This window comes from Anas acuta, chromosome 3 (genome assembly GCF_963932015.1).
Source record: "Anas acuta chromosome 3, bAnaAcu1.1, whole genome shotgun sequence".
NCBI lineage: Eukaryota > Metazoa > Chordata > Aves > Anseriformes > Anatidae > Anas > Anas acuta.
The window spans coordinates 71,537,507-71,550,126 of record NC_088981.1 but is presented as its reverse complement, the minus strand read 5'-3'; the positions used below and the strand labels follow the sequence as shown (position 1 = coordinate 71,550,126).

At 36.6% G+C, this 12,620-nt stretch overlaps 1 protein-coding gene across 1 annotated transcript in view; it reads right to left on the bottom strand.

The window, feature by feature from the left end:
• SEC63 (SEC63 homolog, protein translocation regulator) overlaps positions 1–12,620 on the bottom strand; it is a 53,723-nt gene that overhangs the window by 18,739 nt on the left and 22,364 nt on the right. Inside the window, exons 6-11 of the mRNA XM_068677769.1 lie at positions 11,619–11,677; positions 10,831–10,881; positions 8,033–8,141; positions 5,486–5,580; positions 2,421–2,553; positions 1,215–1,307 (exon numbers count right to left, since the gene is read on the bottom strand). Coding sequence (XP_068533870.1) covers positions 1,215–1,307; positions 2,421–2,553; positions 5,486–5,580; positions 8,033–8,141; positions 10,831–10,881; positions 11,619–11,677 — 540 coding nt within the window. The remainder of the gene's footprint in view (positions 1–1,214; positions 1,308–2,420; positions 2,554–5,485; positions 5,581–8,032; positions 8,142–10,830; positions 10,882–11,618; positions 11,678–12,620) is intronic.

The window sequence follows — 12,620 nt, the reverse complement described above, 5'->3', positions numbered from 1 at the left end:
AAGCTATTAAACAAATAGAGCTTGAAAGCATTGGTTTCCCCATGCTAAGTGTGTTTGAGATTCCTTTACAGTATGGTTGTGGTGCTAGTCCAGAGAACACTCACAAAAACATACCCAGCATCTATCTACATACAGCTGAGCTCCTAATGACTCTCATTAGGAAATATAATGCTACGATAACCTATACAATGAAAATTACATCTGTTGTTTCTTTCTAGGTTTCGAGTTTACTCCCCAGCAGTCTCAGAGACTGGTAAAGATAGGGACTGGAAGTGAAATAACTTCTTTGTTGCTTCTTTTTCAAATATGACAGTCAAACAGGAAGCAACAGCTTTATCTGTGTCCTCTCTCTTACTTTACCAGATTACAGAGCACCATTTCTAGCACCACATGCAATAGGGCTGAGGTAGATCTTCCTCAAAATTATTCTTATTAGGAGGCTATAATGCTTGTTAAAGGGGTTTAGGTCTAGTGAAGACCAGCCAACACGTGTTATTTGACAGCTACCAAAATAGTCATCAGTTTGGCTTAAGTATGCCTTGCTTATATTTGTTGTGATAGAGGAGTAAGACTCAAGTCTTTACTCCACAAACAACCCTCTCAAGCTTAATCCCTTATAATAAAAATGAAAAAGCTCAAGTATTACATTTCAAATAAATTATATTTTTTGCAGCAATTACAGTGAAGTACCTGCCACTACAAAACCAGAAAAAAAAACATACACAGCAGGCTAAACAACGCTGGTACCAGAAATGGAGAAATTTGAACAATAAACACAAAAGGAGAAATGATAGCAAAGAAATGAGTTGAAACAAGTGACACTCATAACAGGAAGGGATGAACTAGAAAAGAGTGCAATTAAAAGATGGATGAACACAAGTTTCAATTTATCTTATATTAAGTGCTTTGCTGTCAAAAATGCAACAGATCTTTAAGAAAATGTTTTTCAGAGCATTTAAAGAGAAAATTTTAACAGCAAAAATTAAAAGCTGAACATAGATTCTCAGGATTTCAGAGCAGGACTTGGCAGTAGCAGCATTTCAATCCTGAAAGTGGAGAACTCTCTCACTACAGTAAGAAGAGCGAAAGCGCATTTAAGCATTTCTAAATATTAATATTAATATTAAGTTTTCCAGAAGAACCACAGACTTTTTTGAAGTAATGCAATGAAAGGTGATATTTACTAGTTTTAATTATACTGTTTCTTTCCTTACCTTCACGGCTTCGAGCCATCATTATTAGTTGGCAGATCACATTAATCATTTCTTGAAGTAGTGCCGGACTCTTTTTCAGGATAAACTGCTGATCTGCAAGACAAAACTTGCTGCAATTATACTGCATCATATCAGGAAAAAAGGGAATGGTTTACATGAACTGTTCATTTAACAGTATAGCCTTCATTTCTATTCATTCCTGTATTATTGAAACTACCACTTCATTCTCACGGAAGCATGTCTATAGGATTCCCTAACAAAACAGGAAAGAGAAAGTGCTAAGAGGGAATAAAAGTTTTGTACACAAGACAAATAGCTTTCACTTCAAAGTACTTTTTAAATCAATCTAATAGTGGATGTCCAAGCAATTTATCACTCTTACTAAAACAGTGTTATTCTTTAGGTAATCACAGGTTTTTAACAGAGGGATTTAAGTGAAGCACCAACGTGGGAGGAAAAAAATACAATTTGTAAAGTACTCCCTAGTTATAAAGATTTATGTAAGTACAAACAATAACTCAGTAACAAGCAAAGGAAGGACTTTTAGTGGAGATTTAAATTCATCTGATTTTCCAGTTGCTTTCAAAAACGTAAACTAAAGCTTTTTTTTTTTTTTTTTTTTTTAAGTGTTAAAATATGGAACACCAAGTTCACTGGTCAGCCTAAGAAGCCATGGATGAAACTTAAGTACAGCATTTAGAAACATTTCTGTCTGAACATTCAATTATGAAGAATTGTAAAATACATAACTGAAGCTCATATGTAACTGATATTTTAAGAGTTCTAATTTAATCTCCTTTGCTTTACATAGCGTTAGGGTGGAAATAAAAAAAAAACATGAATGGAAACGTTAAGAGAGCAATATTATGCTCGTCTTAAATTTCTTTATGCTGAGAAGGAAATAGACTAAAAAGTTAAACATGTGAGGTGTATTACAAAGAAAAAATACTCTGAAATTACATTTGCAAGCAAAAAGCATCAACAACTACAGTACTAGTATTACAGGGCTATCAAGAGAATGATAAAATGCTAAGTAAATGTTTTCAAAGTGTCATTCAAATTGAAAAGCTAAGTGTTCTGTGCAGAGATTATTGAGCAGAGATCCAGTGCAACTCTTTAATGGATAAAAATTATACTTATGAGTACAGTAGCATGCAATTTGTTGCACTGCTTCAACAATGTCTGATTAGGAAGAAAAGTTGTTACCTTCTTCAAGGCTCTCAGGGATTTTCATCCTTGCAAGATGAGTCAACAACAGAACTCTGGCTTTCAGGCTGTAAGGGCAGGTGAGTGGAGGCTCATTCTTCTTTAAATTTATACCACCAATTTCTCTGATTAGCTAAAATAAAATAATTAAACACAAACGGCTATTTTGGCTCCAAGGAGAAACAAATGTGAGGAGAACAGTTTTTGAAGAGAAAAAGGTTACATTCATTTATGCAAGCCTTTAAGTAACTTTTCCCTGGAACGTTCTGTAGAGATGAACACGGTCATTTTATTTTTAATATAGCTCCACCAAGCCAAGAGGTATCTTTCACTGTGTTTTTTCAACTGTGGAAGGAGGTGAAGGGAGGAAACTTGCGATCAGTGAGGTGTGATTAAATTTATATTGATAGCTAAATATTTGAAGAATCTGTCATTATTGCCAAGGTTTACCAGATTCAGCCATATTGCTAAGGTATTTATCCTATACACAATATGCACTAGCAACAGCATCACCTTGAATTTTCACCTATCTAAGATTAAGCCAGCTTCCTCAGATATAGACTCAAATATCACAAGGTGGTTTTTAAGCCTAAATTCTCTCGTAGGCTATCAAGTATTTTGAGTTTACAAAAACAGCACCAACTTGGAAAAGACATGGTGTTCTTTACTCAGGGTGACCTAACTTGATCTTGACCAGTCCAAGATGCACAGTTCAAACAGGTCTCTCACCTGAGTTTGTTGAAAACCCTGGAGAGAGAAGCTGAAAACCTGAGTAACTGAACTTCATAGTTTATAAGAATCAAGAAGCTTCACTTTTTAGGTCAACAAGTCACCTAAGGAAGGACTGAAGTTCCCAAAATCTGTCCACAAGGAGAAGGAAGGATATCAACAAGCAGGATACACCAACTTTGGATCAGTCTTTCCCTACACTTGAAAAAAAAGATCTTGTAATAAAAAGTTCCTAGCAAACAAATCATGGTGTAACACCAAGCCAAGAAGAATAAAGCTCTGATAAGAAATCTTTCATAAAAATTATCAGTATCAGGTTTATGATAAAAAGGTGAAATAAAATTTTGAACAATGATCACGGCACAAAAAGCAAGGTGCATTAACAAAAATCATTAGCAATACCTTCCTGTATTTATGCTTCAGAGACTTGTATTGTCATATACTTAAAAACAAATAATTAACATGGATGAAACTGATGACTGGAGCTTTAGAAATGGAAGATCCAGCAGTATAAAAAGCAAGGTCACAATTTGTAATGGGTTTATGTGGCATAGGTTTGGTAGCAGGGGGCTGCAGGGGTGGCCTCTGTGAGAAGAGCCAAGGAGCTGCCACGTTACATCAGAGCCAGCTCCTGCCAGCTTCAAAAGGGACCTGCTGCTGGCCAGAGCCAAGTGAGAGCACAATGTTGGTTGTGTCTCTGGGAGAGCAGATTGAAAAAACAGAAGAAATTGCTGTGCAACAGCAGCTGGGAGAGAGGAGCGAGAATCAGGCCTGCAGACCCTCTTCTCATCTCAACCCTTGAGCCCTTTCCATTGTATTCTCCCCCCCTCTTCCTTTGAGAAGGGGAAATAAGAGAGCAGCTATGGGGGAGTTCAGCTGACCAGCAGGGTAAAACCACCACACACCTGCATAATAACAAAAACTGAGGCTTCAGGACTACATTAAGTCACCCATATGAAACAGTTGTGGGCAACGGTACACTTACAGTTATTCCCTGCAGAAATACAGGGCATGCCACTAATGCAACGCTGAGACTTAACAGTGGAATATTATGGACAGCTCTGGCCAAAGTAAAAACTAATGTTAAATTTAAAAATATAACAACAGGGAACAGTAACTCGTTTAGCATGTAGCAGGATGAGGGAAATGATGAGCCTTTTAGGAAAGAGAAAAGATAGCAGCTTTCTTAGTTTAGCAAAATGAAGGCAAAAAGAAAACCAATGGGTTAATGCTTCTGTCTATACATGCATTAAGGGTATACAGAGCAAGAAAAACAAACTCAAGAATAATGATGACAAAAACCACGGATATAAATTGGTCACAAACAAGATTCCTAACCACTAGAACAGCAAGTTCTGGAACAGGACGCTTGACTGCCTTTTAAATGAAGAATGGCTAAACGTAAAGGGCTTGCACAATGCTAATGCTTGCAGTAGCACAGGAGACCTGATGATCAAGGTGTTCTTTCCCAGCCACGTGCTCCTGAGCACAATGCCTGCAGAAAGAAAGCCACCTAACCACAATTCTAGGTCCTTCTCAAAGCCTACAAGAAGAGGAAGAATTTGTAAAAGATGAAGACAATTAAGGAAGGAGCTATCTTAGCCTATCTTAATGTTTAGGACATGAAAATATGCTTATGATTTGAAAATCCAATTGCATGCAGGCAAAGTTTAAATCGGTGGGACTGCTCCCCCTCATTTTGTTAACTCAGAATATTTTTCATGTAGAGCATGTTGTACATGGTGCTTCAAACCAAAACATCAGTTTCCAATAAATAAGTCTTCCTAAAACTCTGCTAGCTATAATTATTTGTTGCAGTATATATTACTGTATCTCTGTTGGAAACACACAATGAAAATGAAAAAAGGCAACCAGAGATCTGAAATTCATGAAAGAATCGTTATAACATTTAAAGATATTCTTAGCTCAGACAAGACAATCTTATTTCAGTATTAACGTATTTAACCAGATCTGTGCTACTGATACAAGTGGTTATAGCTAACAAGCTTTATCAAATGGCAATTGCCTCCTAATACTGACACTCGAAATCTACAAGGACTGATACATTAGATCCCTATGTAGCTCACTAAACAGATATATATATAAATCTGTTTTATACTAACTGCTTATGCTTGAAATAGAATCTGTTTAATGTTGTATCTTCTGTTGTATCTTTTTAAAAAATTCTAAATCAAGTCTAGCTTTTAATTCCTGTTTCTGAAAAGACACAATCTCAACAAAATTAATGCCTCAAGGGATTGAGTTCTGTCAGCTGGTCATCACCCCCTCCCTTGAAACGGTCAGTTGTTTATGAAACACCTCTCAATATAACTAACCTGTGGTATCTGAATGTTGTCTGCTGGTCTGCTCGTAGCATCTTTATTGTACTGAGGATCAAATTCAGATGCCCCTGCTAAAACCATGATAAGCCCTGCAAAGATAATGGGAGACAAACAGTCTTCAATATCCTATGCCACCAAATGATTTGCCACAAATCATTTCAGCCACAAAACTTACCTCCATTCTTCCCCCAACAAGCATGCACATTCATATTCTCTATTTAGGGGATGAGTTACTATTGCTACAGTACAAAGCTACTGTGAACACGATGCTTGGCACAAGATAACTGAAATAGCTCAAGATTCCTTTTTGCATGGCATTAAGCACTCTGAATGTCTTCACAAAACCATAGTTCGGTTTATTTAGGATTGGCAGACGTCACCACACAGCAGTTTGACTGCTACTGCATGCTCACAAAACCATTCACCTCGGAATTCGTATGCCTGAGGCTGCCCCTCAATATGTGTATTGTAGGAGAGATGGGAGAGAAAATTTCAACTCAATTTTCTGTTCAGCTGACATTAAAAATTCACCATTTTTTTTCTTTTAATGATTAGAAGAGCAGTTCAATAAGTACCCCTGCAAACAAATCCCATGAAGATAGACAGCTCTTTTGCTAGCAAAAAATGTGATTAGGAAAATCCATACTACCTTGAAATATCTTTTGTCATCTAATTAAGATTAAAAATCTACCACCTGGAATGTTTTAGCCAGCTTTCTGCTCGTGAATGTGTCAGACTGCTCTGCTATAGGAAGTGAGAAAACTCACCCCATCATTTCTTCCAATTAAAGTAACTTTTTCAGCTATAGTTACTCAAGCTTCATCTTGTATTTTGAGCAAGTTCTTTTCTGAGCAAGTCAAAGCTGCTCTGCCTGCTTGCAGTACTCAGCGAATTCCACCTACCAACAATTAATCAAGTTCCCTGAACATCAATTTCCATTTCTGTTCTCAATTATCTGTTTACTTCCTGAGCAGAGCATAACAAAGAGATTCAGACTATTTCAGACTTTCCTATTATTTAAGCTTCATAATTACAGATCCTAAGGCAAAAAGGGTCTTAAAAACTCATTTGTCTTGAAATTTGATCTTGCAAATCTGTCTCACCACTTCCCTAGCTCAGTTTGATTACATTATCCCAGGCTTAAGCCACAAGTTTTGGGGCTGGTACCTCACCAGTGTGAAATTCACGACCAAGCAAAGGCCTTACCTGATCACTGTGTGATTTGTCTAAGCTATCTCAGTTGTGCCTTCTATTTCAAGCAGGCTGTACAACAGACCTCAGTGGAAAAAAAAATAAAAAATCTGATCTGCCTCTGACTCCAGGACTTCCTGAAAATGATAAATCCTTAAATAAGGCCACTTAAACTTAGGAGTAACTTTTTACTTGTCTGTAGGAGAGAGAATGAAAGCCTCAAACCTGAGGTTATTTCACATTGAACCCCATTATTGACAGCAAGCTTGGAGAAAGAGAACAGGTCTGCAATGATCTCTCTAAACTTCCAAGATATCTCACCTAGTCTCCCTTTCATCCTTTCACACTCAGCTGTGTGGAGGAGGAGAAAGACAAAAGCATACGAGTATGAGAACAAACTAACCTGAATTGATCCCACACATGTAAACCTGTTTTTGCTGCGACTAGGATGCTAGTGTATTTCTGTACCCTTATATCATAGACTTATTTAACTATGAAGCCTTTCTGTTCAAGAGGAAAAGGATGCATCAAGAACGGATGTTTCCAGTAACCTTTCAGCAAATCTATAACTGAACACCAGTGCAATTTAAAGGAGTAAGAGGTGATGTTTTACGTGACACCTTTTTCATTTTTATTGTTTGCTTTATTCCGCTTTTCAATCACTCTGAGCACAAGATGCAGTAAAATCCAATCTAGAACTAATATCATGCTAATTCTTCGGGCCCGTGCCAACTTCCAAGCTGAAGGATTTAATTCCTGAACTTGAGGATACTGTAGACCAAGATAAGGCCCAATCTAATGCATCTACATATTTCTCTAGAAAAAGTTTGGTTTTCTTTGCTTAAGTGTGAGCAGACAAGAAAAATAAGTACATCAACAACTATAAACAAGTAACAAAACAAGAAACTGATAGGGAGCAAAACTATTAAACAGAAATTTAGGTGTAATATCACAAGTAAAGAATAGAGAACTAGGAAGTCTTTAGTAATATAAAAGTCTTATGACAACCCTTAGAAAATTGAAGACACTTATTCTGCTACAGGAACAGAAGTAAACATGCAGATAAAGGTTGCATTTCTAGTGGCCATAAAGAAACTTCAAGGCTTTAGGCAGGTCAGCATCTGTTTTCCCCATACACATTTTTTTTTTTTTTTTAAACTGTATGGATGACAGGTATAGATCTATGCAACTCCCTCCCCCATTAAGTCTTTTTATAGAGTACTCCTCACCTGCAACAAAATGAAGTTTTTTAAAACCATTCTTACAGAACCAGAAACAATACTTAAAAGCTTATAAAGCCAAAGCATTTTAACATCACCAAATCAGCACGTCCAGATACTTTTCACTTACGTTTCATGTCCATGTTCCGTGTTTTATAGACAAAATATGTATATATTTGAGTTGTCCGGATGAGAATCTGGTCTCCACTATATCGTATCGATCGGTACCACCAGGTACCCTGAAATGTTTAGTAAGAACAACATGACATCAACACAATGGTATTGGTATCAAAACGCCCACGCAAGATCACCTCATATTTGTTCATCATAACTAGGTAAACTGTACCTCATAAAAAACTACTTACTCCGACTGACTTTCCTTATGTAGAAGTCAAATGAATTTCAGAAAGAACAACAAAAATATCTTTGCCAAAAGTAATCGTAAACACACATCAATATATTCATCTGAGAGAACGTGATGCTAAAAACTGAGATGACTTTTTGCCTTAAGAATCTACCCTTTCCCAGCACAAGCTTGCATGCATGCAGACCCTGTTTTGTTTATTTATGGTGTTGTTTTAGTGAATCCACTAAACAGTGAATCCACTGGAGTTACCCCTTACAAAGAAATTGGCAATTCTTTACCATCCAACACACCATCCAAATGTAACTCAGTTTAGGCTGACCAAGTCCAAGCCAAGACCAAAACGAGATTTCTTTAACTACATGGGTTGTGTTTTCCACCCCCCTACCCCAAATTTGCCTTAAGTCACCTAATTAGAAAATGTTTTTGAGAAAATTTAGAATCATAGAACAGTTCGAGCTGGAAGGGACCTTTAAAGACCATTTAGTTCCAGTTTCCTTGCCGTGGGCAGGTGTATCTTCCACTAGAGGAATCTGAAGGTGACCCAGTGTCCTTGCTGGAAATTTTCAGAATTAAGCCTTATTCCTTCATGCTGACTGAAGAATTCTTCCAAACCTTCAGAAACACTCCAACAACTCCCTCATTAGCATTACAACCGAGACTTCAAATTATGGAACTCACTGTACAGTGATTGTACTCTATAATTTTATAACCTATCATGCCACCTTTCTTAAACTGCAGTCTGCTCACTAAATCGCCCTTGCAAACCAAGCTCACTAGCTTAGGAAAAACATTCAAGATAAATCACCATCTATTACAAAGTTTATCACGAGCGAAATGCAGCAGGCACTGAAGTAACAAGCAATGGATACTATTATTAATTTAATAGGCAATAGTGTAAATTCTGCTAGCACAGCAAGAACTATGCAATTTACTTAATTATTTGGAAAATGTTCTAGGACTGGCTCCCCACAAAAAGAATTAGTTTGTTTTAAATTAGGTTTGATTCTTCCATAAATAGATGAACCTGGCACAGAAGAATACAGAACTCTTTTATTATTATTTAAGTTCTTCTGTGGAAAAATGTGTATTATAATCCCATATCTCTCTGTTTGACAAAAAGTCTAAGTATAGGTACTGGAAAAGGAAGAAATGCAATACTACAGCCAGACCAAATCTACATGGAAGAGGCTGCCCTACCTACTTTTGCAGATACAGATAGTTTCTCTTGCCTCATGTACATATACAGAACATTATTTAGGTTAATGAAAGCCTACAAAGAACTGTGTGTCAGTATTTCCCTTTTCTCCATCCGGATTCAAAGGATGGAACTAGACTTACTTAATTTTAGATGTCTACCTCAGATACTGGATGACTACACTGTAGTTAACTTAGGCTTCTTTATTGTTTAATAGAAAAGAAACAGATCCATCAAAGGTATGAATTATCTCATACGCCTAGCTTAGAATTAAATGATACAATAACTTGCTCCATAACAAATAACTATTCCTCTTCACTGACTATAAAAGAAATTTACAATGACAAGTTTCAATGCCTAAGTCTGCATCTGATAGAGGATGTTTACTTTCACTTGAGCTATGATAAGCTTGATATAAATCACTAAAAGTACACGTGTACAAAAAAAAACACGCGCCAACTGAAACACAAAGAGAAAGAAGGAAGTGTAGGTCTAACTCTGAATTTTAGACTTGTTACTCAACTCGTTGTTGAAATCCATGCACCAGGAATTTGTTATGCAAGGTCTTCAGTTAGACAGAGAGGCTCTCTAAGACAAGTGATAATGCCTGGCTGGCTCTCAGTACACAGAGACATAAGCAGTTGTCGAGATCCCAGGAGGCTTTCTCAAATGAAAGTCCTTTTCCCAAGAGCATGAAGGTTTATGAGAATCAATTTTCTGAGTCTGTCTTCAAGCCATACCCCCAACTATACACAATCACTGGATAAGGGACATTGTTCAAAAGCAGTACCGGAGGGCAAATTGGAGCCCTGAAATATCACTCGTCTTGCAATTGATTCCTCACACAAAAATCTCAAGAGCAGACATTTCATTGTGTATAGAAGATCAATAAAAAATAAAATTATGGAAACAAAAGACAATCAAGAGAAACTAAACAAAACAACTTATTCCACAAGCAGCAATTGTTCTAGTACCCACAGTTAAAGACATCTGTCTTGGCTCTACAGTAACACTACTGAACAACTACAGTAACACTACTGAATATACTCTCAAGTTCATCACAGGGCATTAATCTTCATGTGACACATGACAGAAGGGGTAAGACAGGTTACCTGATTGAACCTCTAACTCTTGTGCTATTTAGTATTTTCCTAACAGCCCCCTCTCTAACCCAGCACTGTGTTTTTTGGAAAGTGTAATGCAACTACACTTTTTCCATAAGAAAAGAGAACATCCACGTTTAAAAAAAAAAAAAAAACCTCTCCCTCTCCATGAAAGGGAAGAATGAGCAATTCATTTAAAGTCTGAGAAAGCTTTGTTTACAGCTTGTTTACAGAGGGTAGAATACTAATCAGATAATACTTACCACCACAACTGGAAGAATAACCATAAATGCTAATCCGTATACAAACAAAACCTGGAAAAAATTATGAAACATACTGCATTAGATACTTCAGTTACTCAGTACTGCTCTTGTTTAATATTTTCTTCTAAAATATGATCAAGCAGTATTACCACAGATCTACTCCAAATTAATACAAGCTTATTGCACAGTACTTGCCATTATTTCTGAAGAACTTACAAGCAATACAATCAGCTGAATAGAGTTTAAATAAAGCGTATTTGCTCAGTGCAAGATCTTTTAGATCATCCATGCATCGTCTTGGGTGGGTTTCTATAATTATTGAAGAGTTGGCAGCTAATTGTGATTCAGTGGACAGAGATTACTGCACAAGAAGCAAGCAGGTAGACTAAGCACCTCACAGAAAATGTAATGCAAATAATATTTATTTAGGCACCGTGTGATTACAGCATCTCTAGCAAACCACATGGAACTGCATATATCCAGCAAACAAACAGTTCTATATGCTTCCTTGCTACAGCAAACACATGCTTCACAGCAGCAGCACAGTACCACTTCATTATCACTACAGTGAAGTGCTTCCAAGCACATAAATATAGCCTTCAAAAGTAGAAAGATACTCTGATACTTTTGACTCCTGGAGCTTGCTTCAGAGATGCACTTGGACCAGAGCAGCAGTATTATTAACCATGTGCTTTGACTTAAACATGAAGTATTAAGCACAGGCACATGTTTTAAGGTGAAGACTTAAATGTTCATCTTAAAATCTCAACCTAAGTGAGATGACTCACCCAAATCGAATTCTTCTGATCCACAATCCAAGCTGGCAAAGCTATACCAAAGCTTGTAGCTGTAGGATGAGAGAAAAGAAATTTGCTGTAAAATATTAAGCAGTTTTTCTCAAAGTCACATTAAGTCTAACAAAAAAAAAAAAAAAACACCACACCTCATGTATAGCGCTCCAATCAGTAAAATTCTAACAAATTTAGTTAATCAAAAAAAACAAACTAGAAACACACTCAAGTATGCAATGAAATGACAAGACTTAAACGCAACATCTGAAATACCTAAGTTTTTAGCTCAACAGACTGCAGTGAAACAGACATGCAAGATTTATTAATATAATCAAAAAGGAGAGAAGACTTCACAGGTGGAAAGATTTATGAGCTTTGCCTTACAGAGCTTTCAGCAGTTTAAATTTACATAGATCAGTAAACACATGAATTGCAAGAAAACGAAGCAAATGAATTCTACAGTGAAAGTTTTATTTATTTTTAACTTTAGGAAAGTGTTTTGAGCTGTACATTGTAAAAACAAAACCCTCCATTGGTTCACATTCCTGTGTGACTGGTAAGAAAGTGAATGCAACACTTGTAAAATCAGGAGTTTGGCTGGAGAAAATACAAGCCATGATTCCCCAACAGCTACAGTACACAGAACTGAATAAAGAATAATATTAAATAGATTGCCTTCAGACATGCAATACTAGAGGTTCTAAACAAAAAAAAAAAGAAACCAAAAAAAAAAACGAAAACAACACAACAAACCTTTGAAGCAGGACCTATAAAACTTTAAAGTCCACCATCTACTATATAAAAAATTGAAGTCCTTTCCTCTGTACTAGTAAGGACCAATAAAGAGCATTAGCTTAAAGTTAGGACTACGATTGCCTATGTACTTAGAAATAATGGGTACTTTTTCCAACAGGTTCTGACAGTCATCAATTCAGACAACCAGTTGTTATGCACAAGTCTAACATAACCTCTATGGAGTTCTTAAATTAGAAGCTATTT